This window comes from Camelina sativa, chromosome 3, assembly GCF_030686135.1.
Source record: "Camelina sativa cultivar CO46 ecotype springtype chromosome 3, ASM3068613v1".
In the NCBI taxonomy this organism is placed as follows: Eukaryota; Viridiplantae; Streptophyta; class Magnoliopsida; order Brassicales; family Brassicaceae; genus Camelina; species Camelina sativa.
Genome location: NC_141882.1, coordinates 26,972,858 through 27,000,421, shown reverse-complemented (window position 1 = coordinate 27,000,421; position 27,564 = coordinate 26,972,858). Strand labels below are relative to the sequence as shown.

General features: G+C 38.9%; 2 protein-coding genes and 1 pseudogene across 3 annotated transcripts; all 3 read left to right on the top strand.

Moving 5' to 3' along the window:
• Positions 1–2,878: 2,878 nt before the first annotated feature.
• LOC104777899 (U-box domain-containing protein 26 pseudogene) lies at positions 2,879–4,591 on the top strand (annotated as a pseudogene). Its single transcript, XR_015594491.1, has one exon. The product of XR_015594491.1 is annotated as a U-box domain-containing protein 26 pseudogene (transcript).
• A 364-nt stretch (positions 4,592–4,955) lies between these two features.
• LOC147947747 (uncharacterized) lies at positions 4,956–6,094 on the top strand. Its single transcript, XM_087507433.1, has 2 exons — positions 4,956–5,136; positions 5,325–6,094. The coding sequence occupies exons 1-2, from the start codon at positions 4,956–4,958 to the stop codon at positions 6,092–6,094; spliced, it is 951 nt and encodes a 316-aa protein (XP_087363559.1).
• Positions 6,095–14,919: 8,825 nt separating this feature from the next.
• Positions 14,920–17,998, top strand: LOC104777897 (DEAD-box ATP-dependent RNA helicase 22). The gene is made up of 8 exons (XM_010502225.3): positions 14,920–15,631; positions 15,730–16,023; positions 16,123–16,236; positions 16,319–16,779; positions 16,964–17,264; positions 17,354–17,506; positions 17,618–17,669; positions 17,750–17,998. The coding sequence occupies exons 1-8, from the start codon at positions 15,311–15,313 to the stop codon at positions 17,797–17,799; spliced, it is 1,746 nt and encodes a 581-aa protein (XP_010500527.2). The 5' UTR covers positions 14,920–15,310; the 3' UTR covers positions 17,800–17,998.
• The last annotated feature ends 9,566 nt before the right edge of the window (positions 17,999–27,564 follow it).

The window sequence follows — 27,564 nt, the reverse complement described above, 5'->3', positions numbered from 1 at the left end:
CAGTAATTGTTAAGGATTTTGGGAATAATTCATATTTTATTTGAGAATATTTATTTTTCTATATTGTTAGAAGATAACAAATACTGTAAGACGCACACAACAACGAAAACAAAAGAAGGATGAGCTGGGAAGCACGTGTGAGGGAGAGAGAAGCACGTGCAACAAAGACAGTGCAGGGTTGACCGGAGACCGTAGGGTCGCGAGAAGTGGGAGACGCACTGTCCCCTACACAGGCCTTTTACGACATCGTTTTCGCCTTTATGAACAAAACTAACAAATATTTCTTTGAATTTTAGGATTATTGTTTCTATTTTTTTGGGGGATTATTATTTGAAAATTAGTCAATAACTCCATCCAACTGCTAATATCATGCTAAATATTTGTATTGATTACAGTTAAATTCCAAAACAATTTAGCATCGTAGATATGATTTAGAGTTGATGAAAATATATATATATATATATATATATAGCAAAAAGAAGATATTTATTAATGATTAATGATGGACCAACCTCTTTTGTAATTGTTTTAATCACTTGGACCAAGCTGGACCCAATTTTTTAACATTCATGTCCTCACTGTTCATAAGATTCTTTGACCGTTTGACTCATCCAATTTTTTTTGGCTGCAAGTCCGGCGTTTAAAAACATACTTTGTGGTGGTTGGACTTATATAATTATGTAATACTGCATCAGCGTGGCATACATTTGTAAATCAAATAAATAAATTACTTATATATACTAAAATGAGTTGGTTATTTGGTAGAGGACATACGGTCGTGGGAGCTCTACTAATTTTAGTGCCTCTCCTTCCCAATCATTCGGTTGGTATATAATGTGTAACTGTAGGATAACCAGTTTTGTGTGTGTTTGTGTGCAAATTATAGATACGATCACCAGTTAATTATAACCGTAAGTCTTGCAACATCATGCTACGTAAAATAGTCACAATCCATCATACCTAATTGGTCTAATATATCATATCAAAGAAAAATTATTAATAAATACAGGCGTATACTAATAAGGTCTAATAACAAATCTCATGAATAAAGAACTTCTTTACATTTCATCATACTCATCTGTATGTTTTCGATATCTGGGATATGTTTCAATAACATAACATATTTCATGAATAAAAACTTAATAAAATTTTCAAATACTCATCCGTATATTTAGAATAGCACACAATCTGAAAAATCATGTCCCCATTTAGAATAGTCGTATAAAAAAATGCTGTAAAAATATAGATTCATTTTTTCCGTCAAATTAAATATATCGATATTAAAAAGTGATTATAACATACATAAACACTCCAATACAACCGTTATATGAAAACTTATAAGCACCATAATTTTTTTTTGTTGTTTTTTGTTTCGTTATATAATGCACCATTATAAAAATAAAAATAAAATGATTCTCCTAGATTTTTCCTTAACGGAAAAAGAGATGGACAAAGGCAAGAGATAATAATCACAAACTTCTTTAGTTGTCCTTGTTCCCATGAGGTCAAGCCAATGATCATTCAAAGTTTTCTAAAAAATTAAAAATTAAAAATAGAAAGAAAACAGACAATAAGACGGTCCAAGTCCATGGATCTTATCACTGCTCCCGAATTTATATGATTTCGATATAATTGTCTTAGAATATTTGTCTTCATCTATCCGATATTGATTTATTTATCTGGAATAGTTATTCTGTAAATTCTCGTACTTTCCCGACATTACATTTGTGCCGAAGCAAATTAAAACTCCAACAGAAACAAGTTACAGTCTGGATATAACTTTTAAACTATTTATCACGCATATTAATTATATATGTACGAAGTACGAAGCAGTCACAAACGTCCACGAGAATATATAAATGTATGTATTATATCCATGCACATCTTGTTTAGCTTCTATAATTAGTTTAGAATGTTGTTATGATGGCATTGATGCTATATAATTTTGCCAATGAATTGAAGGAGTGGCTGGTTTTATTTAAATACAGAAAACATTTTATTAGATTGACAACGTTGTCAAGGTCTATAGACAAAAGCAACTTTAAAGTTCTAAATCCTAATTTGAAACTAAACAAGAAACATTGACGTATTTCGATGATTTGACAGTTATATAAAGAAATGAAACTTATAAAAAGTGAAAAAGGAAGGTGTAAAATTTCCATCAGCGGCGTAAATTTGAAACCAGTAAAAAAAAAAAGTTATTCTATAAAAGACAAAACAGGCAAACTATTTATATGGTCTTGTTATGATCTATTTTGGTTAGAGAGATTAGATAGGCTTTGATGTAACACAAGTAAGTGGGAGCTGTCTCGTGTGGGTCCTGATTTCGTTCCCTGTCTTTCGCACTTTGGTTTGACCAAAATTTATAATTATATTATACTATACAACACACGATTCAGTATTTTATTTAACATTCGTCGTATAAATATGGTAGATAATAATAAATTCGGGTGGTTGTGGTTACTGTATACAACTGGTGGGATGATTGTCGATTATATTAGTAGTATAATTTTGTTAAAAAATAATTAAGATACTAAAACATAGTATATATTTATTACTAGAACTGATTTCATTTTTTTTTTGTAATATACACTTGTAAGATTAGATATTTTCTTCTAACAGGAAAAAAAATTGCGACTTTTAAAACCATGCGTCTGAAAGAAAATATTAAAACTTGGGACCTTTAAGGGCTATAAAAACGGAATAAGTGCCATTAGTGTTAATGACGAACGAATCCAACAAAATAGTACAAGCGATTATGACCTAAACCTCAACCAAATGCAAACACTATACAGTATATCTAACATCTCTACTAGGCCAAAAATAATAATGAAACCTAGCAAAACTTAGACTATTTCATATACACCCTCTTCTTAATACTATATTCGTTCTGTTTTTTTTTTTTTTTTTTTTTTTAAAAACCAAAAAAAAATAATATTCGTTCTGTTTTATGAATACTTTTTTTATATATAATGAATCACAAATTAAAAATACTCCTAGTGAGGTTAATTCAAAAATAAAGCCAAAAACGAACAAACAAAGAGTTATAAAAGCCACACGTGTGGCGCATAGCCTGCGCAGATAAGGTCCTTCTCCTTCGTCTTCCTTCCTTCCTTCCTTCCTTCTCTCTCAGTTCCAAAATTCCTCAAAGCTCAGAAAAAAAGAAAAAAATAATGCCGGGGAATTTAGAGCCGTTGGATCTCGGAATCCAAATACCATACCATTTCAGATGCCCAATCTCACTCGACCTAATGTCCGATCCCGTTACCATCTCCACAGGTCAAACCTACGACCGCACCAGCATCGACTCATGGATCGCTATGGGCAACACCACTTGCCCCGTCACACGCGTCTCTCTCTCCGACTTCACTCTCATCCCTAACCACACTCTCCGCCGTCTCATCCAAGAATGGTGCGTCGCTAACCGCTCCAACGGCGTTGAACGGATCCCTACTCCTAAACAACCTGCGGATCCTATCTCCGTTAGGTCTCTACTCAGCCAAGCTTCCGCAATTACCGGAACTCACGTCTCTGTTCGCTCCCGCGCCGCCGCGATTCGTCGTTTGAGAGGATTGGCTAGAGATAGCGAGAAGAATCGCGTTTTGATCGCTGCTCATAACGCCAGGGAGGTTCTGGTCAGGATTCTGTTTGCCGATGTTGAAACGACGTCGTCTTCGTCGGAACTTGTTTCTGAGTCGCTCGCTCTTTTGGTTGTATTGCATATGACGGAGACGGAGTGTGAGGCTGTAGCTTCGGATCCGGGTCGGGTCGGGTTTATGACCCGGTTGTTGTTTGATTCCTCGATTGAAATTAGGGTTAACGCCGCGGCGTTGGTTGAGATGGTGCTGACCGGATCCAAATCGACGGATCTGAAATTGGTGATTTCCGGATCCGATTCGATTTTCGAAGGCGTTCTCGATCTTCTCAGGAATCCGATTTCGTCGCGGCGAGCTTTGAAGATCGGAATCAAGGCCATCTTCGCTCTCTGCCTCGTGAAACAGACGAGACATCTCGCGATCTCCGCCGGAGCTGCGGGGATTTTGATCGACCGTCTCGCGGCGGATTTTGACAGGTGCGATACGGAGAGAGGTTTAGCGACGGTGGAGCTACTCTGCCGGTTACCGGAAGGATGCGCGGCGTTTGGCGAGCACGCTTTGACGGTGCCGCTTATGGTGAAGACAATACTGAGGGTTTCGGATAGAGCGACGGAGTACGCGGCGGGAGCGTTGTTGGCTCTGTGTACGGCGGAGGAAAGGTTTAGAGATGAGGCTGCGGCGGCGGGGTTGGTGACGCAGTTGTTGCTTCTGGTGCAGAGTGATTGTACGGAGAGAGCGAAGAGGAAAGCTCAGATGCTTTTGAAGCTTCTCAGAGACTCTTGGCCTGACGATTCTTCTACCGTTAACTCCGACGATTTTGGTCGTACTGAAGTGGCGCCGTTTTGAATTTTTTTTTTTTTTTTTTTTTTTTTTTTTACATTTTGTTTAACACGTTATTAATTCTTTGTTAGAAATTTTAGTGTAGTCTTAATTATGTAATTAATTTTTTAAAACCCCAAAAGAAAGAAGGAATCAATAGTCTTTTTGCCTAATTATTTCTTAGATTTTTTGGTTTAAGTTTATAAAAATTGTGAGCCAAAACCATGTATGTTTATAATTGGGAAAGTTGTTAAAATGCATAACGGAAGCAGCTGTAAATCGTCGTCCAGTATGGTTAATTCAGAGGAATCAATTTTATTTTGTAAGTATCTTTAGTTTCAAGTGATTCATTTGTTTAGTATGCTAAAGGTAGATGAATGACTTGTTTTTTAAGCAGTTTGATTCGTAAATCTACTATCAGCCGGTAGGTATGCATTATATTTTTATTATTTTCTCATTGATGCGCACTTATAAGGTATGTAATTAAGACTATATGTTAATCATTTTATCGACTTTGAGACAAAGGGGTGGAAAACAGAGATGATCTCGAGTCTTGTTGATCCTGCGGATGTGCCTCTAATTTTGGGACTTAAACCGAGCAGGACATTCCAAGAGGATGACTATGTCTGGGTACATAACAAGTCGGGTCAATACACAGTTAAATCAGGATACTTGATAGCCACACAACTGCACCATGATGTTTTAGACGTATCAGAGCCAAGTACCACAAGGCTAAAAAGTCATGTGTGGAAACTTCATTCATCTAGGAAGATTAAACATTTCATATGGCAAGCGATATCCGGGTGTATCTCTACAAATAGTCGGCTCGCAGACAGGCATTGTGGAAAAGATGAACGTGTGGTGGAGAAGTGGAATCAATAAATCACGTACTCTTCGAATGTCCTCCAGCTGCACAAGTTTGCGCCCTCTCGGGGATCCCGTCAAATCTGGGTGTTTTCCCGTGTCAAGCTCTGTTCTCTAACTTTGATTTCCTCTTCTGGCACGCTAAAGACCTGGGATCAGAGGATGAGCATTTACACAATTTCCCTTGGATAGTCTGGTATATATGGAAGGCACGAAACGACAAAGTCTTTAATAACCGAGAGATCCTCCCGACTGACACACTAAGTATTGCTCTCTCAGAATCGAAAGCATGGAAGATAGCTCAAATAGTGGAGGAAACCGGAAATGGGGAAGCCATGACACCAGGCTTTCTCCCGGAATGCTTGGTTTGTCAAGTAAATGGATCATGGCGACAGGAGGACAATGCTACAGGTATAGGATTTCGGTTGTCTAGCCCTGAGCCTCTTTGGGGTTTAAAAGCTGTATCATGCCTACTATCCCCTCTCCACGCGGAATTAGAGGCTTTGAGTTGGGCTATGGAGAGAGTTCTTTCTATGGGATATGCTAGGGTCCACTTTGAGACACATTGTCAAGAGATTGCGAGCGTTATTGATGAATCAAAAGATTGGCCGGCGTTTGCCTCGGAGCTTGATTCTTTTCATTCTTTGCGTAAAAGGTTTACTATGTTCTCTATTGGCTTTATTTCTAGAACAAACAATGTCCGTGTCGACTGCATTGCGAAAGCGGCTCGAACACGGGGTTCTCTCTTTTCCCATGTAAGTCCGCAGGTTCCGAATTGGTTCGCTCATCAGGCTATCCTATTTGAACCGGCTTAATAAAATATGGAGTTTTTGAGGTCAAAAAAAAAAAAAAAAAAGTATTTATGCAAAATTGCAAATGCAATGCAAGTTGTTAGGTAAGTAATTTTCATTTTGGTTGTGATTTAAATTTTAATAGATTAACAATATTTTTAACATTATACATTAGTTTGCTTTTATTTATGATTTCCAAAACATTGATGTTGATTTATAATTCTCAGTGTGATCCTAGCTTGAAGTTTGTTGCAAAACCAAAGCCCATATATATATATATATATATTTATATAATTTGTTTTATTGGTTGGTTCAAGGCTAACCCTATATGAACAAAATAATAATCAGTACATAATCAGATATCACAGCTTAAGGGTCCGACCGATTTAAACGTAGCGGTTGTGGTTGCGGGAGATTGCGGAAGCAGATGTTTGCGGTTTCAAGCGTTTAGCGTTTTAAGATCGATGTTGACCATAAGATGAAAAAATTGGATTAGATGACCCATTATGAAACCCATACCCCATAAGGTATGAGTTTATTAGCTCTTTAAATTTGTGTCAACAATCAAAACTGATAATTATTAATTAACAACTATAACCAAATCGATGAAGATCTAGCCAAAACTAGCATCTCTAGAGTCTTCTTTCCAGGCAGCATTCATACAATATCTCACTGTGTCTGATCCCCATTCAGGTCTTTGGTGGTACGGAATAGCGTGCAATCTAGGGTTTTCTGAGGTTTTGCTTAAGTACCATTCTCGGGTTTGGGTGATGGCCTGTGATGTGAACGCCGGACGACCTAGAGGCTCGGACGGAGTTCTACGTCGTTGGACGGACGGGAAAAACAAGTACTTTTCTCGGACAAAGGGAGGTGGGATGAAAGTAGAGAGAGAATGAGTTATGGAGGCAAGTTATGAGGGGAAATGGACGGATAGAATATGGAATAGAACGGAGGGTAATGTAAGACAGATGGTACGGACGGCTGAATGCGATAGCATACGGCTGAACGCGATAGCATACGGCTGAACGCGATAGCGGACAGACGGACCGGGGAGTACAGACGGTGGCTAGCGAACCGAGTAAGAAACTCGTCCTCGGTTCTCTAGAGGATGAGGGAGTCGAAGTGAGACACAACTAACGATCTGAATCGGACGTCGTGCGGTGTCGATGGTACGGATTGAACAGGTGGTGTACACGAGCGGTGGTGAGCGTCGTACGCCGACTAGAAGAAGAGCGATCCCGGATCAATTTTTCTAGGGTTTCTTTCAGGCTAAATCCTGGACTTTGTTGCGAGAAAGAGGGTTGAGACAAGAAGCAAAGATTCTCTCTTTGGAAAATTATGATTTCATTCAAGTCTGAAGAGTCTAAGCTAGGGGCGTTGGAAGTTTAAATAGTATAAGGGTTTAGAGGGGACTAGGGACACGCAGACTCGCTATGGTCCGCACATGTTGCCCTTGACGCGTCTCCACAAACAGTAAACAAGTCGCCCTCTATGTGGTTTAAACAAGGCCACACACGTCACACTATTCCAACGTTCACAAGGGAAGACTCTAGATAAAATCAAAACGCAAAGTTTAAAGAAAAAGACAATAGAAAGGCCACGTCCTTAGGCCGAGCTCGGATTGCCACATCACTGATGTTAAACGCGGTGTTGCATGCGTCCTCGGGTTAAACGCAGCATTGTGCGGTAGGACTCGTCGCCTCGTTAAAACCATCTCCGGTAAACCTCATGGGAAAACCCCGAAGTAAGGAAAAAGAGTACGAGTCATGATCCTACTGTCTTTGGCGTCCTCATCCTTGGGTAAGGACGAAGGCCGTACAGACGGTCTTGTCGATGGTTGCCTTGGCCGAGTCGATCTCTTGGTCCTCTTGGACGAATGTTTGGACGAAGTGGTTGATCCTTTGCTTGGAAGCCTTGGATGAGCTCTTGCTCCGCGTGGTTGCACCGAGAGTGATCCTCGGCATGCTGGCTCCAAGTTGTTTCGTGGGTGATACACATGTTCCGTTGGTGTCCGGGCCTGGTGCGAGTGTTCCTGGTCGCGTCTTCGGTCCGGTGCTCACATCAGCCTGGGTCGAATATGAGGTTATTGCAGCTAGTCCAGATCTTCCACAAAATCCAGGGACCAAAGGCACCATCAACAATTCTAGTCGGCGGTAAACAGATAAGTTTTCGGGATATCTCAATCTCTATTCTTATACTTTGTACACCAGATGAATCAATTTGGTTTTTGAAAAGCGTATGATCCCATATTTGTTTGGTAAATGTGCAGTGAAAAAACAAGTGGAGTCTGGTCTCCTCCTGACCACATAAAGGACAACCAGCAGAAGGATTAATTCCTCTGCTTCTTAGATTCTCACCTGTTATAGGAAGAATATAATCTTTGGTAAGCAATGTCGCTTCCATATCGCTTTCACCCAATTAAATATTTTGTTTTGATCTTCACGGTGTGGTTATGTTTCTTGTTTCATACGCATCGTTTGATAACCTGATTTTGCTGTCTATTCTCCATATTTTGTGAGTAACCACATGTGGTGATCCTCTGCTCCATGTTTGCTAGGACGGATGGACATAATCTCCTTTTCATGTTCAGGGAGTAGGCTTCTAAGTTTCTCGGTGTTCCAGTTCAAAGTTGAGGGGCATATGAGGTCTCCTACTGTAGAATTCCAGGAGGCTTCTAAAGGTGGACCCATTGGGACAGTAGGTGAGCAGAGGGACAACCAGGGATCATACAAGATTCGGGTAGATGCTCCTGAGCCAATTGCTTTCCCTATGTGAGTTTTGATCAAGTCTCTACCAATGCATATTCCTCTCTATATGTTGGAGGCTAAAGGAGGTAAAGTGCAGTTCAGGAAAGGAGTGTCCGACAATACTTCCCTAGTAGGACTCTAGCCAGTAAGCTGTTTGGGTGGGTTAGGAAGCGCTAGCTCACCTTGGCTAGTAGTGCATCATTAAATTTGGGTATATCTCAAAAACCTAGCCCACTATCTTTCTTTACATTTGTCATTTTTGACCAAGCTATCCAACACATCTTTTTGTTTTCCTCAGAATCATCCCACCAGAAGCGAGTGAGGGCGGATTGGATTCGCTTACAAAGTAAGCCTAGAATTTGAAGCAAGACATGGCATATGCAGGCATAGAAGCAAGCACTAGCTTTAGCATGGTGGTCAAAAATGATTCTATCACGCTCTGTCTCCGTGCTTCATTTATACGGTGTCTCTTCTTCAGCACCATCGAAGCTCTTATCCCAAAAGTTCAAACTCTCGTTTGCTCTCGCTTATAGTTCATCTGTATCTTCCTGTTTAAATTCTCTGAATCAATCTAATGGGAAATGGGTTCGTGGGTTTGCTTCTACCACCAAAGCAGAAGTAGAGAAAAAGGGTAATGATACGTTCTTCGCTGACCAAACCGTTTCTTGGAAGTCTCTTGGGTTATCAGATAAAGTCTCTATAGCTCTTCAAGATTCTGGGTTCGGTAGAATCCGAAAGGTCACACAGTCGCACAGCTTAATGTCATGACCCAGGTGACCATCAATGATCACTAGCAATATATAAACAACAAAACTTCTCCCTCAGGTTGTCGATGTGGGACAAAAAAAACGAATTAAACATTTTTGATAAACAGAGCCTAAAAACGTATTGTCAAAAAACAGAGCTTAAAACGTTGTCGTTTCATGACTCCATGAACTAATTGCACAACACGTCATCTTTCCTTACTTAGTGAACTAATGAAAGACCTTGAAGTTGGTCATCACCTTGTCCTTGTTTATCTGAGCATGTGCATCTCCACCTGCAAAACGTGTTATGCTGAAGAAAATCCCCTTAAGCTCTTCTCTCATTGCATCTTGTCTTTCAAACAGAATTTGGTTCTTTGATGACACATCCACCTTTAAAACAAACATCTCTAACAGATTGCAACTTAATAACAGTGACCTGCATGTTTCACACTTTCACGACAACAACTCCCTCAGTCACTGTCCTATCAATTGTTCGAGTTGATAACACTACAGCTATAAGATTCTCTCCAGTGTCTGTTAAACTATTGAATTTTGGACCCTCCTTAAGATATTGAATTTTGGACCCGTTATAGCTATCTTGTCCGCAAGATAGTAAGCATCCCATCCTATATTGCTTCTTTGCGCATCTTTGTTTTTCATCATCACAATGCTAGTACGTAGCTTCAACTTTTCACTCTTTTCACAAAGGGTGATCCATTCTTGATTGTGGAAGAAGGAGAAGGTATGATCTTGCCAATTGACACAAGTCTCTCCCAGTTTTGAGAGCCAAGTGTAGCCCAACAACAAATCAGCCCCATTCGTAGACAAGTCTAATGTTAGAAAATCCTCAATGATTTCAACTCCTTGAACCCACAAAAGAATCCCGAAACATGTCTCTATGCTTTGTATGGTGAAATCATTAGCTGGAGCTTTTAAAGAGTGTGTAAATGTGGTTGGTGCTAGAGTTGTGTATGATGGAGATACAGGAAGATCACGTGGTTATTGCTTTGTATGCTACTCTTCCAAAGCAGAAATGGATGCTGCCCTCGAATCGCTTGACGAATTTGAGCTGGAGGGTCGAGAGATTCGAGTGAACCTGGATCAATGCAAGAAGTTTTGATATCATACAACCACATTGTGGAATCATTTTGAGTTTTATACATTAGAGTTATGTTGAAACAAAGCTAACTAACTAAAATTCAATATATTAAAATCAGAATCACAATAAGCATTCACTTGAAGAGGAACCGTGGAAGAAAGAACAACACCCTGACCGCGTGAAGACTTTAAGTAACGAACCAAACGCTGAGCCGCATCCCAATGATCTAGAAGAGGTGTCTGCATAAACTGTGCTAGAATATTGACAGCATAACTTAACTCAAGATGTGTATGGGTGAGATAAACAAGACGCCCAACCAAGCGTCGATACTGAGCCAGGTCCGAGTACGGAGCACTTTTAGAGTCCAACAACGTATGATTTTGCTCCATAGGAGTATCAGCCGGATACGAACTAGACAAACCACACTCGTCGATTATATCAAGGAAATATTTCCGTTGGGAGAGAAAGATGCCATCAGGTCCACGAGCAACTTCAATGCCAAGAAAATATTTCAACATGCCGAGATCCTTCATCTTGAAACAACGAGATAAATAAGCTTTAAACGATTTGAGAACTGCAGAATCAGCACCACAAACAATCAAGTCATCAACATAGACAAGAACATGAAGAAAAACACCACCACGCCAATAGGTAAACAAAGAATTATCTTTGTGAGATCTAACAAAGCCGTAGTCAAGTAGAGCAGTAGAAAAAGTTGAAAACCAGCAGCGAGGGGCCTGCCGTAGACCATAAATGGACTTTTTAAGCTTGCACACAATTGACGGATCAGCAGGAAGAAAACCGGGAGGTGGTTTTATGTAGATATCCTCGTCAATATCACCGTGTAAGAACGCATTGTGAACATCCATCTGATGGAGTTCCCAATTTTTAATCAAAGCAACACCAAGTAAGGTTCGGACAATTTGAAGTTTCGCAACGGGAGCAAATGTCTCCGAGAAATCAACACCCTCTTTTTGGTGATTACCAAGAGCGACTAACCGAGCCTTATACCGTTCAAGTGTACCATCCGAATTAAACTTAAGGCGATACACCCACTTAGATCCAAGAGCTTTGACCCCCGGTGGAAGACGTTCAAGCGTCCAGGTCTCGTTAAGTTCTAATGCGTCGATCTCCTTGCGCATAGCCTCACGCCACTCTAATATTTGAACTGCTTGCTTATAAGTAACCGGTTCTTCAACCATAGTCACGGCTGCAAGAAACTGTTGATGGGCAGAGCTAAAATTTTCACAAGATACATAGTGTGCTATAGGATAGAAACAAGTACCTGAAGATGCTGGATCAGACGAAGGTTGGAGAGATATGAGGGTTTCCGCGTGATGTGTAGAGTAGGCAACATAAGGTTTAAGCCGAGTAGATGGAAACTCGGTGCGATGACCACGACCCAGTGGTTCAGTACCAATATCAAAATCATCAGAATTCGCATCAGAAGCAGCATTAGAGTCAGAAGGCGTAACTATCTCAATAGCAGAAGCCGGAGGAGAGTTCACCACTTGACTAGACGGTGAATCATTAACCGTATGAGGAACAAGAGTTGGAATTCTCCCCCTGGGTTCGAGAGGCGGAGATGCAATCTCATCAACTGAATCATTTGCGGAGATAAGTGGCAGGGGCAAAACCGGAGATACAACTGGCAGATCCGAGATGAGAGAGGAACAATACGGAAAGACATCTTCGTTAAAGATAACATCATGAGAAACGAAAATATATGTGGTCTCCATGTCATAAACCCGCCAACCTTTCTGATTAGGAGGATAACCAAGAAAAATACATTTTCGGCCATGTTCTTGGAACTTATCTCGACTCGAGGAATGGCGTTTGGCAAAGCACAAGCAACCAAAACCGCAAAGTTGTGCAAGATTCGGAGAGGTAGAATACAGGAGCTCATGCGGAGTTTTGCCTTGTAAAAGAGGAGTAGGAGTGCGATTGATTAAATACGCAGCAGTGAGAACACTCTCGCCCCAAAATTTAACTGGTAAGTCAGCTTGAGAAAGCAAAGAACACGCCATGTTGAGAATATGTCGATGTTTACGCTCAACTCTCCCATTTTGTTGCGGAGTATAAACGCAGGAGGTTTGATGAAGAATACCATGGTCTTTAAAGAAATGACGAAGACCAAGAAACTGTTGATGAGCCATGGCCACAAACTGTTTGAGATGAGTGGCAACTTCGCTTTTGGCAAGAAGAAGATAGGTCCACACGGCCCGAGAGTAGTCATCCACAATAGTAAGAAAATAATGTGCTCCACACATTGAAGCAGTTTTGTATGGTCCCCAGATATCACAATGAATCAAAGAAAAACATGCATCCGCTTTATTAGAACTTTCGGGAAAAACCGACCATATTTGTTTAGCTTGAATACAAACTTCGCAAAAATCATTATGATCACTACTATGGTGTGCAGAATCCGGGAAAATAGATAAAAAACTAGATAAAATCTTCGTAGATGGATGCCTCAAACATTCATGCCAAAGAGTTCTTGTGGATTTCCTGACGTTGTTGACGCGTGCTGAAACCGCTCCACGAAAGTGATAAACCCCATCTCTCTATTTACCTGCGCCAATCAGCATCTACGAAGTGCGGTCCTGTATTACACACAAAATATCAGTAAATAAGGCATAGCAGGACAACTCACGACAAAGTCTAGCGAGAGAGATGAGAGTGCAAGAAAGATCAGGAACATAGAGAACATGATTCAATGTCACGTGATCTCCAAGGATCATCGTCCCTTCTTTAGTAGCGAAAGTATGTTTTCCGTTGGGAAGAACAACAATACTTCAAGGAATGTCATTCACATCCACAAGAAGATCATCATCACCTGTCATATGATGAGACACTCCAGAGTCAAGTAAAAACTCAACACAAGAATGCTTACCGGAGAGCTGATTGGAACTGGAAGTTTGGTCAGGTTTTAACAAGTTCATAATAGCAGACCAGGTGGCCTTACTAACACCGGGTAAGTCAGGAAGATCAGTTTCAAAAAGAGCTTGAGCATTCTTAGCACGATAAGACGCATGAGAGGAACGCCCACGACCGCGTCCGCGGTAAGAGCCACGACCTCGACCTCGTGTGGATTCGGATCGTGAGCCAGCTCTAGTATCACCATGTTTCTCGATCCACCAATCAGGCAAGCCGTGAAGTTCGAAGCATGTATCTACCGAGTGATTGGTATGGCCACAGTGAGTACAAGGTCCTTGAGGAAGATGTGTAGCGGAAGCAATAGCATTGACACCAGCTTTCACAGCAAAACTGATAGCATCAATACGTTCTTCTTTAGATCGAGCCATAATAAGATGTCATTCTTTAGCAATAACCTCAGAATAAACATGATCAAGTGTTACATCGGTGTCGCGGTTGAGACGGCTAAGAATATTAGTACGTGTAGTACCAAACCGAGAAGCATCGAGACCCATGAGAAATTGATGAATACACTCAAGATCACGACGCGATTGCTGCTTGAGACGTTGAGGACAGGACAGAGAATTGCAACAACAATCAATAAAGGGCTCAAAGTCATCAAGATCATCCCACATCACCTTGAGTTGGCCGAAATAATCAGCAACAGGCTGACCATCTTGAGCACATCGAGCAATAGAAGATTTGATTTGGTGAACACGAGAAGCATTCCCAATAGAGTAACGAACACGCAAATTGTCCCATACGACTTTTGCGTTGTCAACAAACGAGATCACCTTCTGGACTTGAGGATCTAAACTCGCATAGAGCCAACCGCATAACATCGAGTTGACTTGAACCCACCGTTGGTAATCGGGAGAATCAGTAGTAGGTTTAAGAAGAGTACCATCAACAAGACCGAGTTTATGCTTTGCCGCAAGATTGTTGCGTGCGATCTTAGCCCACTTCTCATAGTTTTCACCATTAAGGAGAAACGAAGTAAGAACATGATGCGGCTGATCATTAGAGGATAAGTGGTAAGGAAAAGACGTGATGAATTCCTTGGTAGTAGTAGTAGAAAGAGCCGATGTTGTAGCCATCGTGAAGATATGAAACAAAAAAATAGAATTAGAAAAGCTGTTTCCTTTCGAAAGAAGAAACGACGTAGAAGAAGAAAATTTTTAGGTATTTAGGGTTTTGTAACTTGGCTCTGATACCATATAAATCTTAGAGAAAGTGTTGAGATTATTATTGATATGTAAAGAGTATGTATATAGATACAATAGACTTGATGCACAAGTAGAGAATATCGGCTAAAGATATACACCATAGGATATGGAACATATCCTTTTCCCTAACAACTACCTAGTGATCGCTGTTCAAGAGAGAACAATTTTGTTGGAGACTATTTTGAAAGATCCTGACGACTACAACAAAATCTTTATTTGTTCTTACAAATTTCCATCATATCCACGTAGTGAAATTTCATTTCAATAATATTGGTCAAAATAAAGGGTTACTGTCTGCAATGGTTTAGTATGCATCTACCAATGAGAGAACTTGTAATGACTAATGAGTAATGAAGGGACTGAAACAGAGGTTTCTTCTCTGAATCTCAATTTGCTTAAACCCTAAAACCCTTTTGGATTAGGTTTCTTCTCCAATCTTATCCGCCGTGATAAAATCCGATTGCTTTTTTTTTTTTTTTTCATGAAGTTTTGATTTTTGAAGTCCGATGATTCTCTCACGCTCTGTCTGCGTGCTTCATTTATACGGAGTCTCTTCTTCAGCACCGTCGAAGCTCTTATCCCAAAAGTTCAAAGTCTCGTTTGCTCTCGCTTATGGTTCATCTGTATCTTCCCGTTTAAACTCTCTGAATCGATCTGATGGGAAATGGGTTCGTGGGTTTGCTTCTACCACCAAAGAAGAAGTAGAGAAAAAGGGTAATGAAACGTTCTTCGCTGACCAAACCGTTTCTTGGAAGTCTCTTGGGTTATCAGATAAAGTCTCTGTAGCTCTTCAAGATTCTGGGTTCGGTAGACCATCTCTCACTCAGGTAAAGTTTTCAAATTTAGTGAAATCTAAAAGGGAATGCTAAGTTAATTTTTCAAATTTAGGATTGTGGTTCTGAAATGTGTTTTTTTTATCTGCTAGGCTGTTTGCATACCGTCGATATTGTCAGGGAAAGATGTAATTGTTGCAGCAGAAACTGGTAGTGGTAAAACACATGGATACCTTGCTCCAATAATTGATCGGTTAACGAACACCACCGCTCTTGATTCCGAGAATAATACGAATGGAGATGAGAGGCCGTTTCCGGTTAAGAATCTCTCTCTTATTCTGTGTCCAAATGTCATGTTGTGTGAACAAGTGGTTCGGATGGTTAATGGTCTTATTGGTGAGGATGGTAATCCACTTCTCAGAGTTGAAGCTGTTTGCGGGTCTCAGGTAACCATTTCCTTAATTGATGTGAGTTCTGTTACTTTGTAACTGTTTATATATATATATATATATATAGCTGAATATGGAAGTTGTATTTTGCTGCAGGGTTGGCCAGATAGACTGCCTGATATAATTGTTTCGACACCTGCTGCTCTTCTGAATAATATTGAGCCGAAAAGAAATAGGCGTCTGGAGTTTCTTCGATCTGTCAAATATGTGGTATGGCTTATTGGTTTGAGTTGTATTTGTAAAGCAATTTTGGAATTATAGATCTACTTTTGAATATTTGGATCACTTGCAGGTCTTTGATGAAGCTGATATGCTTCTATGTGGAAGCTTCCAGAATCAGATTATCCGTTTGATAAATATGCTGCGTTTTGATGAGAAACAAGTGTCTCGTTTGGTTACATCCAATATTGGAAAACCAATGGAGATTGATGCCGTGGTACCCAAAATTGATCTAGAGAATGAGGATGATGTTGAATTCGATGAGGGGTCTATTTCTGAGGAAGAGGATGAAGAAGAGGAAGCAGAGTATCTTGATGATACAGCACAGATGCTTAGTGTTGAAGGTGAAGCTGGATCAGATACAAAAAAGGGTTGGAGAAGAGTGAGAAAGATCTATAGCCGTAGCAAGCAGTATATCTTCATTGCAGCCACACTTCCAGTTAATGGGAAGAAGACTGCTGGAGGTATTTTGAAACATATGTTTCAAGATGCTGTTTGGGTTAGCGGAAACTTTCTTCACCGAAACAGTCCAAGGTGACAAGTTCTCACTTTTTATCTTCGTTGTAGTACTGTGCATCACTCACCCCTTTCAATAGTTTACTACGTCACATAATATGTTCATAAGAAATTTGTAATCTGCTTCTCTTGATTAACTACTTAGTAGTAGTTCTTAAGCAACTCAAACTAAATCTTATTTATTGTCTTTCTTATGTTTCAGACTAAAGCAAAAATGGGTTGAAGTCACAATAGACTCACAGGTTGATGCTCTTATAGAGGCTGTAAGAAACAACAACAACACTGAGAGGACGATGGTGTTTGCAAACACGGTCGAAGCAGTTGAAGCAGTGGCTGATATATTGGAGAAAGCTAGTATCCAGTGTTATCGTTATCACAAAAACCACAAGCTTGACGAACGTGCTAATATACTAGCTGATTTCAGAGAAACTGGCGGTGTCTTTGTTTGCACTGATGCCGCTGCCCGTGGAGTTGATGTTCCTAACGTCTCACACGTTATTCAGGTTGCTTTTCGAATTCTAACTGACACACCTTTTCAAAGTGTATTCAGCTCTCTAAAACCATAATGAAATTTCTTTTGGGTTGGTTGCAGGCGGATTTTGCTAGTTCTGCAGTTGATTTCCTTCACAGGATAGGTCGAACAGCTAGAGCTGGGCAATATGGAACAGTGACCAGTCTATACACTGAGGCTAACCGTGATTTAGTAGAAGCAATCCGTGAAACAGTGAAGATGGGTCAGCCAGTGGTATAGATTCTATCAAACTCCCATGATCTTAATTCAGTTTTATTATCGCCCTTAGTAGATTCCTCTGCATACCTTGTGATGATTTATTCTTGTGTTATATGAAATGTCCAGGAAACTGCATTCAGCAGGAAAAGAGGGTTTAGGAACAAGGTTAAGAAGAGAGGTAAATAAACTTAAGAATCCATAGATGCAATAATACAATGAGAAAGATAGTGAGAAGCTAACTGTGTTTTAATGTTTCAGCTTTTCTGAAAGCTGGAGAAGCAGAGGAGCCTCAAGCTGTGAGATTTTAAAACGTTCTCTTTTTTTTTTTGTTTCTTCTCTCTCAATTTCCATAGGCGTTGTTGTATATAGAAGTATTGCAGATCACTCTATATGTTATTGTTGGGTTTTGACTTGGTCTTGGTCCTTGTAGTTTTGGCTATTTAAAGCCTGCAATCTGATACACACTTTGGTATTAAGTATCATAGAAGGAAGAGGAAAGATTGAGAAGCTTCTAGTTCTTGAAAAATGTTATGTTTCCTTTTCTATTTAAAACTGGGTTTTGGTAGTTTTACTTTTAGTTAAGGTGTTAAGTCGGTTGTATGGGATCTATAAATAGGTTCCTAAATATCAATAATAATTATTTTCCAACATTAACCTAATTCTCTAAGCAAGAGACTTGGGTTAAAGGAAGCTTAAGTTTACGTCCCTCTGTTTTTCTAGTTGTTCTTCTGTTTTCTAGCTAACTAACGACGGGTCCTATTACTAGATCTGTATCAAAAGCTAAGGCTCATAACAATTTGGTATCAGAGCAGTTTGAACCGATGGGAGACTCTGAAGGATTCAAGGCAATGATTGCAACGATGACTCAACTCTTGGATGAGCATAGAAAAGATTCCATGAAGGAGATGGCTGCGATGAGGAAGGATTTCAATGAAAAACTGGCTCCGATTAAGGAGCTACAAGAGACTACAACATCGCAACAAGCTATCTTAGATTCAGTTCTAACGGTGATAGAAGGAACCACGGCTGGTCCAGGAGAAGAAAGAAACATGACCAAGGCTGCGGTCAAAGACAACCAAGGGGACTCCACCGAGGATACAGAGTTTTTAGAAGTTGAGAAGAAAAGCAAGGCCAGGAATTTTGAGCCTACACTTCTCGCGACTCAAACAAATCAAGTGTTAGGAGGAAAGGGATCCACATCCATGGTCAAAACAACTCCAAACCGAGGAACGTACTCGGGACATGGTGGTGAGGATAGACAGGGAAGGGAAAACGGGTGTACTGGTCCTTGTTCAGGGCGCTCTGAAGGTAATGACCGAGGGCATAGGAGAGCAGACAGGAGATTGGCATGTGAGACCAATTGGTGATGAAGCCTACTCCAACTACTTCGCATGAGATATGGGAGGACGAGAAGATGATTTTAGAAGTGTAAAAAGTGGTGGTTGCACACTACCGCCTGCAAGGATAGAGTTTCCACCGTATGATGGTACTACTAATCCGGTTGAATGGCTACAGAAGTGTGAAGACTATTTTGAAGACCAAAGAATTTACCATGATGATGCTAGAGTTCGACAAGCCACATTTGTGCTAACCAGTCAAGCTTATCACTGGAACAATAACTTAAGAAGGCTGGTTACCCACAAACTAAGTTGGATTGAGTTCAAAAAGATTTGTAAGAGCAGGTTTGGGAAAGCGGATGAAGTTAATCTGATAGGTGAGCTTTGTAACTTACGTCATACTGGTACAATTGATGAATATTGTAATCAGTTTGAAGAATGTTTGGGAAGACAAACAAAGTTATCATGAGACCAACAATTATGGCAGTTCTGTGCAGGTTTGACGGATAGTTTACGCAAGGAAGTGGAGTATTTGCGACCTGAAACAATTTTTAAAGCTATGGAGTATGCTAGAGACAATGAATATAAGATAACTGGGGATAGACGGGTGCGCACGTTTGGAGGACACTCAGCTCCCACGACAAGATATACGACCTCTTTTTCTAAACCAAGTACCATGGGGGGTCAAGTGCATCATATTGAAAAAGGGACAGAGCACACTTTGGTCAAAACCAGTTCGCCAAAACAGTTTCGTAAGAAACTTACACTCTTGGAAATGGCGGAGAGAAAGACAAAAGGTCTTTGTTTTAACTGTGATGAGCTTTATGCACCGAGACACAAGTGTCAATCAGTTTTATTCCGCATAGAGCTAGTAAGGGATGGGGAAGACCAAGCAGATGAATTTTTATAAGAAGAAGATTTGAAGCTTTCTATAAATGCCATGATAGGGGAACAAACTGAAAGTACGTTTCAAGTCAACTCAGATATTGCGGGTGCAACATGATGTATTTTATTGGACACAGGCAGCACTCACAACTTCATTAAAAGTAGTGTGGCTGAAAAATTGGGTGTTCCAATGATACGGAAGCCTGGAAGGGTCGTAGCTTTGGCCGATGGTGGGAAGTGTCAGGTGGATGGATTATGTAAAGGACTTACAATGATGGTGCAAGGACATCAGTTTGTCACAAATTGCTTTGCAATTCCATTAAGCGGATTTGACGTAGTCCTCGGAATACGCTGGTTAAACGCTCTCGGTCAAGTTATTTGGGATGGCCCGGCAAAGACTATTGAGTTTGTCCGCGGAGATACATTGGTTAAATGGCATGGGGAAGCTGATGTAAGGGAAGATAAGGGAGCAACTCTTAATACAATCAGCAGCAATGGTCCTTTGGAGAAATGGATCGGAGACGAAGAAGAGATTTTTACAACAATGAGGGAGAGTGAATCTGAATCTGTTTCTCAAAGGCCGTGTAGAGAGTCTGTGGTACACGCACTGGCAATGCAACCTACCCCATTGCTTGATGGACTACTATTTAAATTTGAAGAATTGTTTGATAAGCCAACAGGACTACCTCCGTAGAGAGCTTTTGATCATAAGACTCGATTGATAGGCGAAGTATCCGGTGGCAGTGAGACCTTATTGTTACCCACATCTGTTGAAAGATGAGATTGAGAGACAGTGTGCTGAAATGCTTCGAAATGGGGTTATAAGACCAAGTTCTTCACCATTCTCCTCTCCGGTTTTGTTGGTGAAAAAAGCGGATAATACATGGAGATTTTGCATTGATTTCAGAGAACTTAATAAGGTGACAGTTAAAGACAAATTTCCAATTCCAATAGTGGATGAGCTTTTAGATGAGTTGCACGGGGCGCATTACTTTACTAAGCTTGATCTAACCTCGAGATATCACCAAGTGAGAATGTTTGATGAAGACATTGAGAAAACGGCTTTTCGAACTCACCATAGTCATTATGAGTTTCTAGTTATGCCATTTGGCCTTGCAAACGCACCATCAACGTTTCAAAGTCTCATGAATTCAGTGTTCCAAGGCATACTCCGAAAATTTGTTCTCGTTTTTTTTTATGATATTCTAGTCTACAACTCGACATGGGAAGAACATCTGGTTCATATGAGGACGGTTTTTGAACTTTTACGAGCTCATAAGCTATTTTTAAAACATTCCAAGTGTTTCTTTGGAAAGGAGGAAGTGGGATATCTTGGACATGTTATTTCTCGTGCTGGAGTCAAGGTGAATGAGTCGAAGGTATCAGCAATAAGAGATTGGCCGAGACCCATGTCTTCACGTTCTGTTCGTAGATTTTTAGGGTTATCCGGATATTATCGCAAGTTTATACGCGATTATGGCATTCTCGCAGCTCCATTAACGAGTGTTTTGAAGAAAACAAGGTTTTTTTGGAATGACAAGGCTGAAGCAGCATTTACAACTCTCAAGAGAGCATTGTCTGAGGCTCCGGTTTTGGCACTACCAGATTTCTCTAAAGAGTTTATTGTCAAGTGTGATGCTTCAGGTAGTGGGATTGGAGCAGTTCTTCACCAAAAGGAACATCCGATAGCCTTCTTTAGTAGGAAACTTGCAGAATGACACCACAAGCTTGCAGCTTATGAAAGAGAGCTCATTGGATTAGCAAAGGCGGTGTTGCATTGGAGGCCGTATTTATGGGTTCGTCAATTCTTAATTCGGACTGATCATTATAGTTTGAATTTTATATTGGAACAACGTCTTTCCACGTCTCCACAAATACATTGGATCAGCAAGTTGTTGGGATTTAATTTTACTGTTGAATTTCGTTCGGGCAAGTATAATAGGGTGGCTGACGCTTTGTCACGGCGTGATGAAGAAGAAGAGGAGGGAGAATGTGCTTTGTATGCGTTACGAGGATCTAATACAGGAATTTTTGCAAGGTTACGTGCTGAAGTAGAAAACCAAATCAATATGGCGGAAGTACGAGATAAGATAATTCGTGGAGAGAGTCTCACGATTGGGAGGTTTATGATGGACTAATATTTTTCAAAGGTCGAGCCTATCTCGCCGCTGACTCTGTACTGGTGAGAGAGGTCATTTCTGCATTTCACAACTTTGGCCATGAAGGAGTACAGAAAACAATGGAGTGGATACGTCAGGATTTCTATTGGAAGGGCTGGAAGAAGGCGGTTCAAGAATTTGTTAGCAAATGCCAGGTCTGCCAAAAGAACAAGTGGGAAACATTACAACCTGGTGGTTTGCTTCAACCACTTCCGGTCCCAACTCAAATTTGGTCCGACATATCAATGGACTTTGTCGAGGCTTTGCCGAAAGTATTAGGGAAAACGGTGATTCTATTCGTGGTGGATCGTTTTTCTAAGTATGCTCACTTCATTACTTTAAGCCATCCTTACACAGCCGGTTCAGTCGCTCAAGCATTCTTCCGAGATATCGTTCGTTTACATGGCATTCTTGAGACCATAGTTACGGATCGAGACAATATCTTTCGAAGTTTGTTTTGGAGGGAGTTGTTTCGATTGGTGGGGACAAACTTATGTTTCACTACAGCTTACCGACCTCAGACAGATGGACAAACTGAAGTCGTTAACCGAACGCTGGAAATGTATCTACGGTGTTTAACGGGAGATCACCCAACACAGTGGTTGAGCTGGTTGCCGTGGGTGGAGTATTGTTACAAACATCATTTCATTCTGGTCTTAAGGCAACACCATTTCAAGTGGTGTATGGGAGGGAGCCGCCTAGGCTGCTGGATTATGCGGGAGGAAATACTAAGGTTGAAGCATTGGATGTCGCGTTGGAAGAGCGAGATGAGTTTTTGATCACAGCTCGAGAACGGCTTCTACAGGCTCAACAACGAATGAAGCTTGCATATGATAAAAATCATAGGTTTGTGGAATTTAAAATCGGCGACTGGGTGTGGCTCAAGATCCAGCCCTATCGACAATTGACTGTAACTAAGAAAGCTTTTACAAAACTGTCTCCTAAGTTTTACGGACCATTTGAAATATTGGATAGAGTTGGTACAGTTTCATATCGCCTACGTCTTCCAGACGGCTGCAAGATACATCATGTGTTTCATGTTTCACTACTTAAGGGTCATAAGGGATCTCGCTCTCAAGAAGAGCCAACTTTACCGCCAGTTCTACAGGGTCGATTGGTGCCAGAGAAACCACTAACACTGTTGAAAGCAAGAATGCGAGGAGGCAAGAGACAAGTGTTGGTCAAATGGACCAAAGATGCAGAGGATGAATCGACTTGGGAAGATGCAGACAAGCTCTTAGAAGCGTATCCAGAGTTGGAGCTTGAGGACAAGCTCTTAGTTGAGGAGGGGAGTAATGATACACACTTTGGTATTAAGTATCGTAGAAGGAAGAGGAAGGATTGAGAAGCTTCTAGTTCTTTAAAAATGTTATGTTTCCTTTTCTATTTAGAACTGGGTTTTGGTAGTTTTACTTTTAGTTAAGGTGTTAAGTCGGTTGTATGGGATCTATAAATAGGTTCCTAAACATCAATAATAATTATCTTCCAACATTAACCTAATTCTCTAAGCAAGAGACTTGGGTTAAAGGAAGCTTAAGTTTACGTCCCTCTGTTTTTCTAGTTGTTCTTCTGTTTTCTAGCTAACTAACGACGGGTGCTATTACTAGATCTGTATCAAAAGCTAAGGCTCATAACACAATCTCTATCAATAAAGTATCGAAGCATTCAGCTTTTGTTTGAGTTTTATATGAGACTAACAAATTTGGTAGCAGAGGTATAAATTGAGAGTGAGAGAAACACAAGTAAGAGGGTGAATGAGATGGCTGAATAAAGTAGCTTTGCACAGCCAAGCATCCTAGATTTGATGGAGATTACGATCATTGGAGTATTCTCATGGAAAACTTGTTTAAATCAAAAGAGTATTGGGGTGTGGTGAGAAATGGGTTTGTTGAGCCAACAAGTGAAGAAACGTTGTCCGACGCTGAGAAGAAGACACTTGGTGAAGCGAGACTGAAAGATAGTTCTAAGCAACTCACGCCTGCAACATGCTCATTTACAGACCTTGAGAAGGAATTTTGAGCAGTTGGAGATGAAGACTGGAGAATCTGTCACATATTACTTTGCGAGAGTTATGGTGGTGGCCAATGATATGAGAAATTGTGGAGATGATATGCAAGACGTCAAGATAGTGGAGAAGATCTTTCGCACATTGACTGAGAACTTCAATTAAATTGTCTGTTCGAAAAATTTGTGAATTAATTAGCCTTGAAAAAATCACCACTTACATGGTATTACAATCCATATTCAGGCATAAAAAAGCATAATTTAAAAATAAACTTGAATGTGAAATTCATGAAAGCTCTCAAAAACTCAGTGTATTTTAGTGACGTCAATAATCAATTCAGTTAAAATAAATTGCATTCCATGCACCATCATCAAAACTCTTTTGTCTTTGCACCATCTTCAAAACTCATTTTGTCCTTGCGATGAAAAAATGCTGTGTGTTGTTACGTTCAACTTTCTCATATATATATAGACAAAATAAAATTATGGTTTCTTTTTTGTGAAAACCAGAATTTAACTTATAAGACAACCAATTGGCGTATGAGTCACCACATCCTAATTTGTTTTTATCGAATTAAATTTCTCAACGTTCGAATAATTTAGTCAGATTTTCTGTTTTTTATAAAAATAATAGATAAAGAACAGTTCATTAATCAGAATAACAGTTGTATTATACAAGTTGTATATGAAGATTTTCTTCTTTCTTTTCTTTGAAACGTTTAAAGATAATATTGTGCCTATACTTTTTCATTGGAAATGCCGACAAATGGTCTCCATTTTTTTTTAAACTTAATATTACTTCATTCCAATTTCCAAATTTCTTATCTGTCTCAGAATTAGTGAATTAATTATTAAAATTAATTTATCAACTAAAAATGCATAAAATTTCAAAATATAATATATAGTTAGATATATTTAACAAAATGTAATTAGAATTTTGTGATGGTTTGATGTGAGGCTGTTTTTTTTTTCTTTTTCTGGTGAGTTTAGTTACATTTACTAGTTGTTTAGGAACTCATCAGTAAACAATTTTATGTATGTATATAAATTATTGACTATCAAAAGAGTTATTTCAAATCGAGTTATTAAGAAAAATTTCTAAAAAAACACTTAATGGTTAGAACAATGATGAAGGTATGCATGAGGGTGGTCTCAAGATTTCAATAGCAGCCGTTTTTTATTTACTCTATTCCGCTTTCTCTGAATGTCATGTTTTTACATCTTAATTTTATAGAGCTACAACGTCGTTATGGTCTTCAAGTATACTCTTAAGAAATTAAATTTTATTTTACTTAGTTAAGCCTTACATTATCATAGATGAGAATCATATCATATTATGTAGTATGAGAAATTCATCCAAATTCTGTTTCAAAATGTTTGTTTCATTTATAATTTAAAGCTAGTGACACTTGTCATACTACGGTAAACAATATTCCTACTTTATTAATAAAATACAGAGAATCATACGTTACATTCAATGGTAATTTTAAATTATATATTTGGTGAATGAAAATTAAAAGTTTTTATATCTTCGTTTTTCATAGAAACCAAAAATAATAACAATAGAAATGCTAAAACTTTCAAATATAACTACATAATCAAATATTCCCGATATTTTTAAGTGGCCGAAATGATTTGGGTTTAAGAAAATCTGGTCATTTCTATCCAAATTAAATGTTACTTCAGTATCATGTAAATTCTATTTTATATGTGAAAAAAAAAGAGTGATTAAATATTTTGGAGACTAACCTTAATAGAGAGGAAATGTCAAAAAGAATTGGTTTGTTATAACTTAAGCCAAAGTATAGTATCTCTCACTAATTAAGTAATTTTATGTGATCTCTCTCGTTTGATTGATCTAAGTTGTTCCCATTGTTTAAAAAACAGAAAAATGAAGAAGTTGTTACTCTGATTATGAAAAGAACAAAATGGTGGAATCCTTAATAACTTGTGAATATCTTAACTGGCTAAAAATTAAAGAGTGGTAAAAGTGAGCGTTATCTTTATGGTTTTCAGTGCATGTAATGATTGATTGCCAGAGATTGAAAGTGTCACTTTCTCTTTCTCTTTTTACGTAAAAACAAAACTTTTCGATTTAAATTTTTAGAATTTGTCTGAATCCTTTTCTTTTTTAATTACGAGTTTTTGTAACTTATTCCTTACCTAATGGAAACGGACCTAGATTATTTAATAAATTCTTATATATATAAAGAAAAAATTTGGGAATTCTTGTTTTGGATAACGTGGCAATCATTCACATACCACAATTGAGTGCAATTTTTGGATTTAGCCATGGAAAAGGGGGAAACAAATCCATGAAGAATAAGTTTTGCTAAATTTGAGTTAATTTAAAGCCATTATCAAGTAATTACACATGTATGTATAAAAAAAATATCAGATTTATTACTCTTCCATATTGTTATATAAAGAAATAGATAGCCAAAAAAAACACAAAATAAATTAGTAAAGCAACTTTTAACAAGTTTTGTTCTGCATAGTTTTCCTTGAATCATATGTTTATAATATCATTGGTTAAATTTTATGTTTTCTCAGCCTAACCTATTAGAGTCATGGGATAAGTTGAGTTGTGTTGGGTACGCGGGTTATTTATGTTTGGAGCATTCTTATTTCTTGATATAAAAAAAGACTAAACAAAATACTACTAAAGAACACTTTGTTAAACAACATTGGAAAAAATCATTAATTTAATTGTTCAATTATAAGACTAACGTGTTTAAGTTGTAATAGAAAATATTATGAAAACAGTACTTATAGCTTTATTTAATTATTTAACAACAGTCGAATAGTTTCAAACTGGTACTACCATTACCAAATTTATTAGACGAAAACATTAACGTTAAGTTGCAATAATTCTTTTTAATTGTATACCTTTTTTTTTGTTTAAACTTTTTGGTGGCAAAAAATATCAAAATGATAGTTGGACGACCGATCGGCCTATATAGGTTCTACTTGGTAAAAAATATCAAAAAATGTCAAAATCTTAACCTTTCACATTCTACCAGTTGACTAGGAAAAGAAAGAGAGACCAGAGTCGCTGGGCAGAAGGGTTGGTTAGATGGTCCATGAGGGTAAGGGAGTTTTCTTTTCAATCGGGGTAGAGGTATATCCAGTTCTGGGGCTTGAATTATTTTCCGAGTAAGAGGAGAGAAACTAGGGACTATATTTTTTCCTTTGAGATGGTAAGGAATTCTCGTATCCATAAGGTTTGGTAACCGGTTTCAAGAGTTACTTCGGGTTTAGGGTGTAAAACCTTGGTTGTCGATGGTTGGTTTGAAAAGGTTATACAGTTTACAAGAGTTAAGAAGGCTTACAAAAGATTAAAAAAGTGTAGCAGTAGACATACTAGAGTTATGATGACTTCATTACAAAGCGTTTATGTTGATAATGAGTCAGTATCTCATATGCGCATTTGAAACTACATTTTTATAATGTTCATCCAAGAAGTAGTGTTATGAATAATATTATGTATTATATGGATGCCCATTCTAGGATCTATTAATATTAGTGTAAGAAATAAATCCTAATATATATCCTATAATTAGATGAAAAAAGAAAGAAAGAATCGTTCCCCTATTCTCTATGTTTACAACAAAAATATATATATTAAAACGAAACCTATCATTTTAGACGGTCCATGCGATTATCTAGGTGTTGACTGAGTGCATAA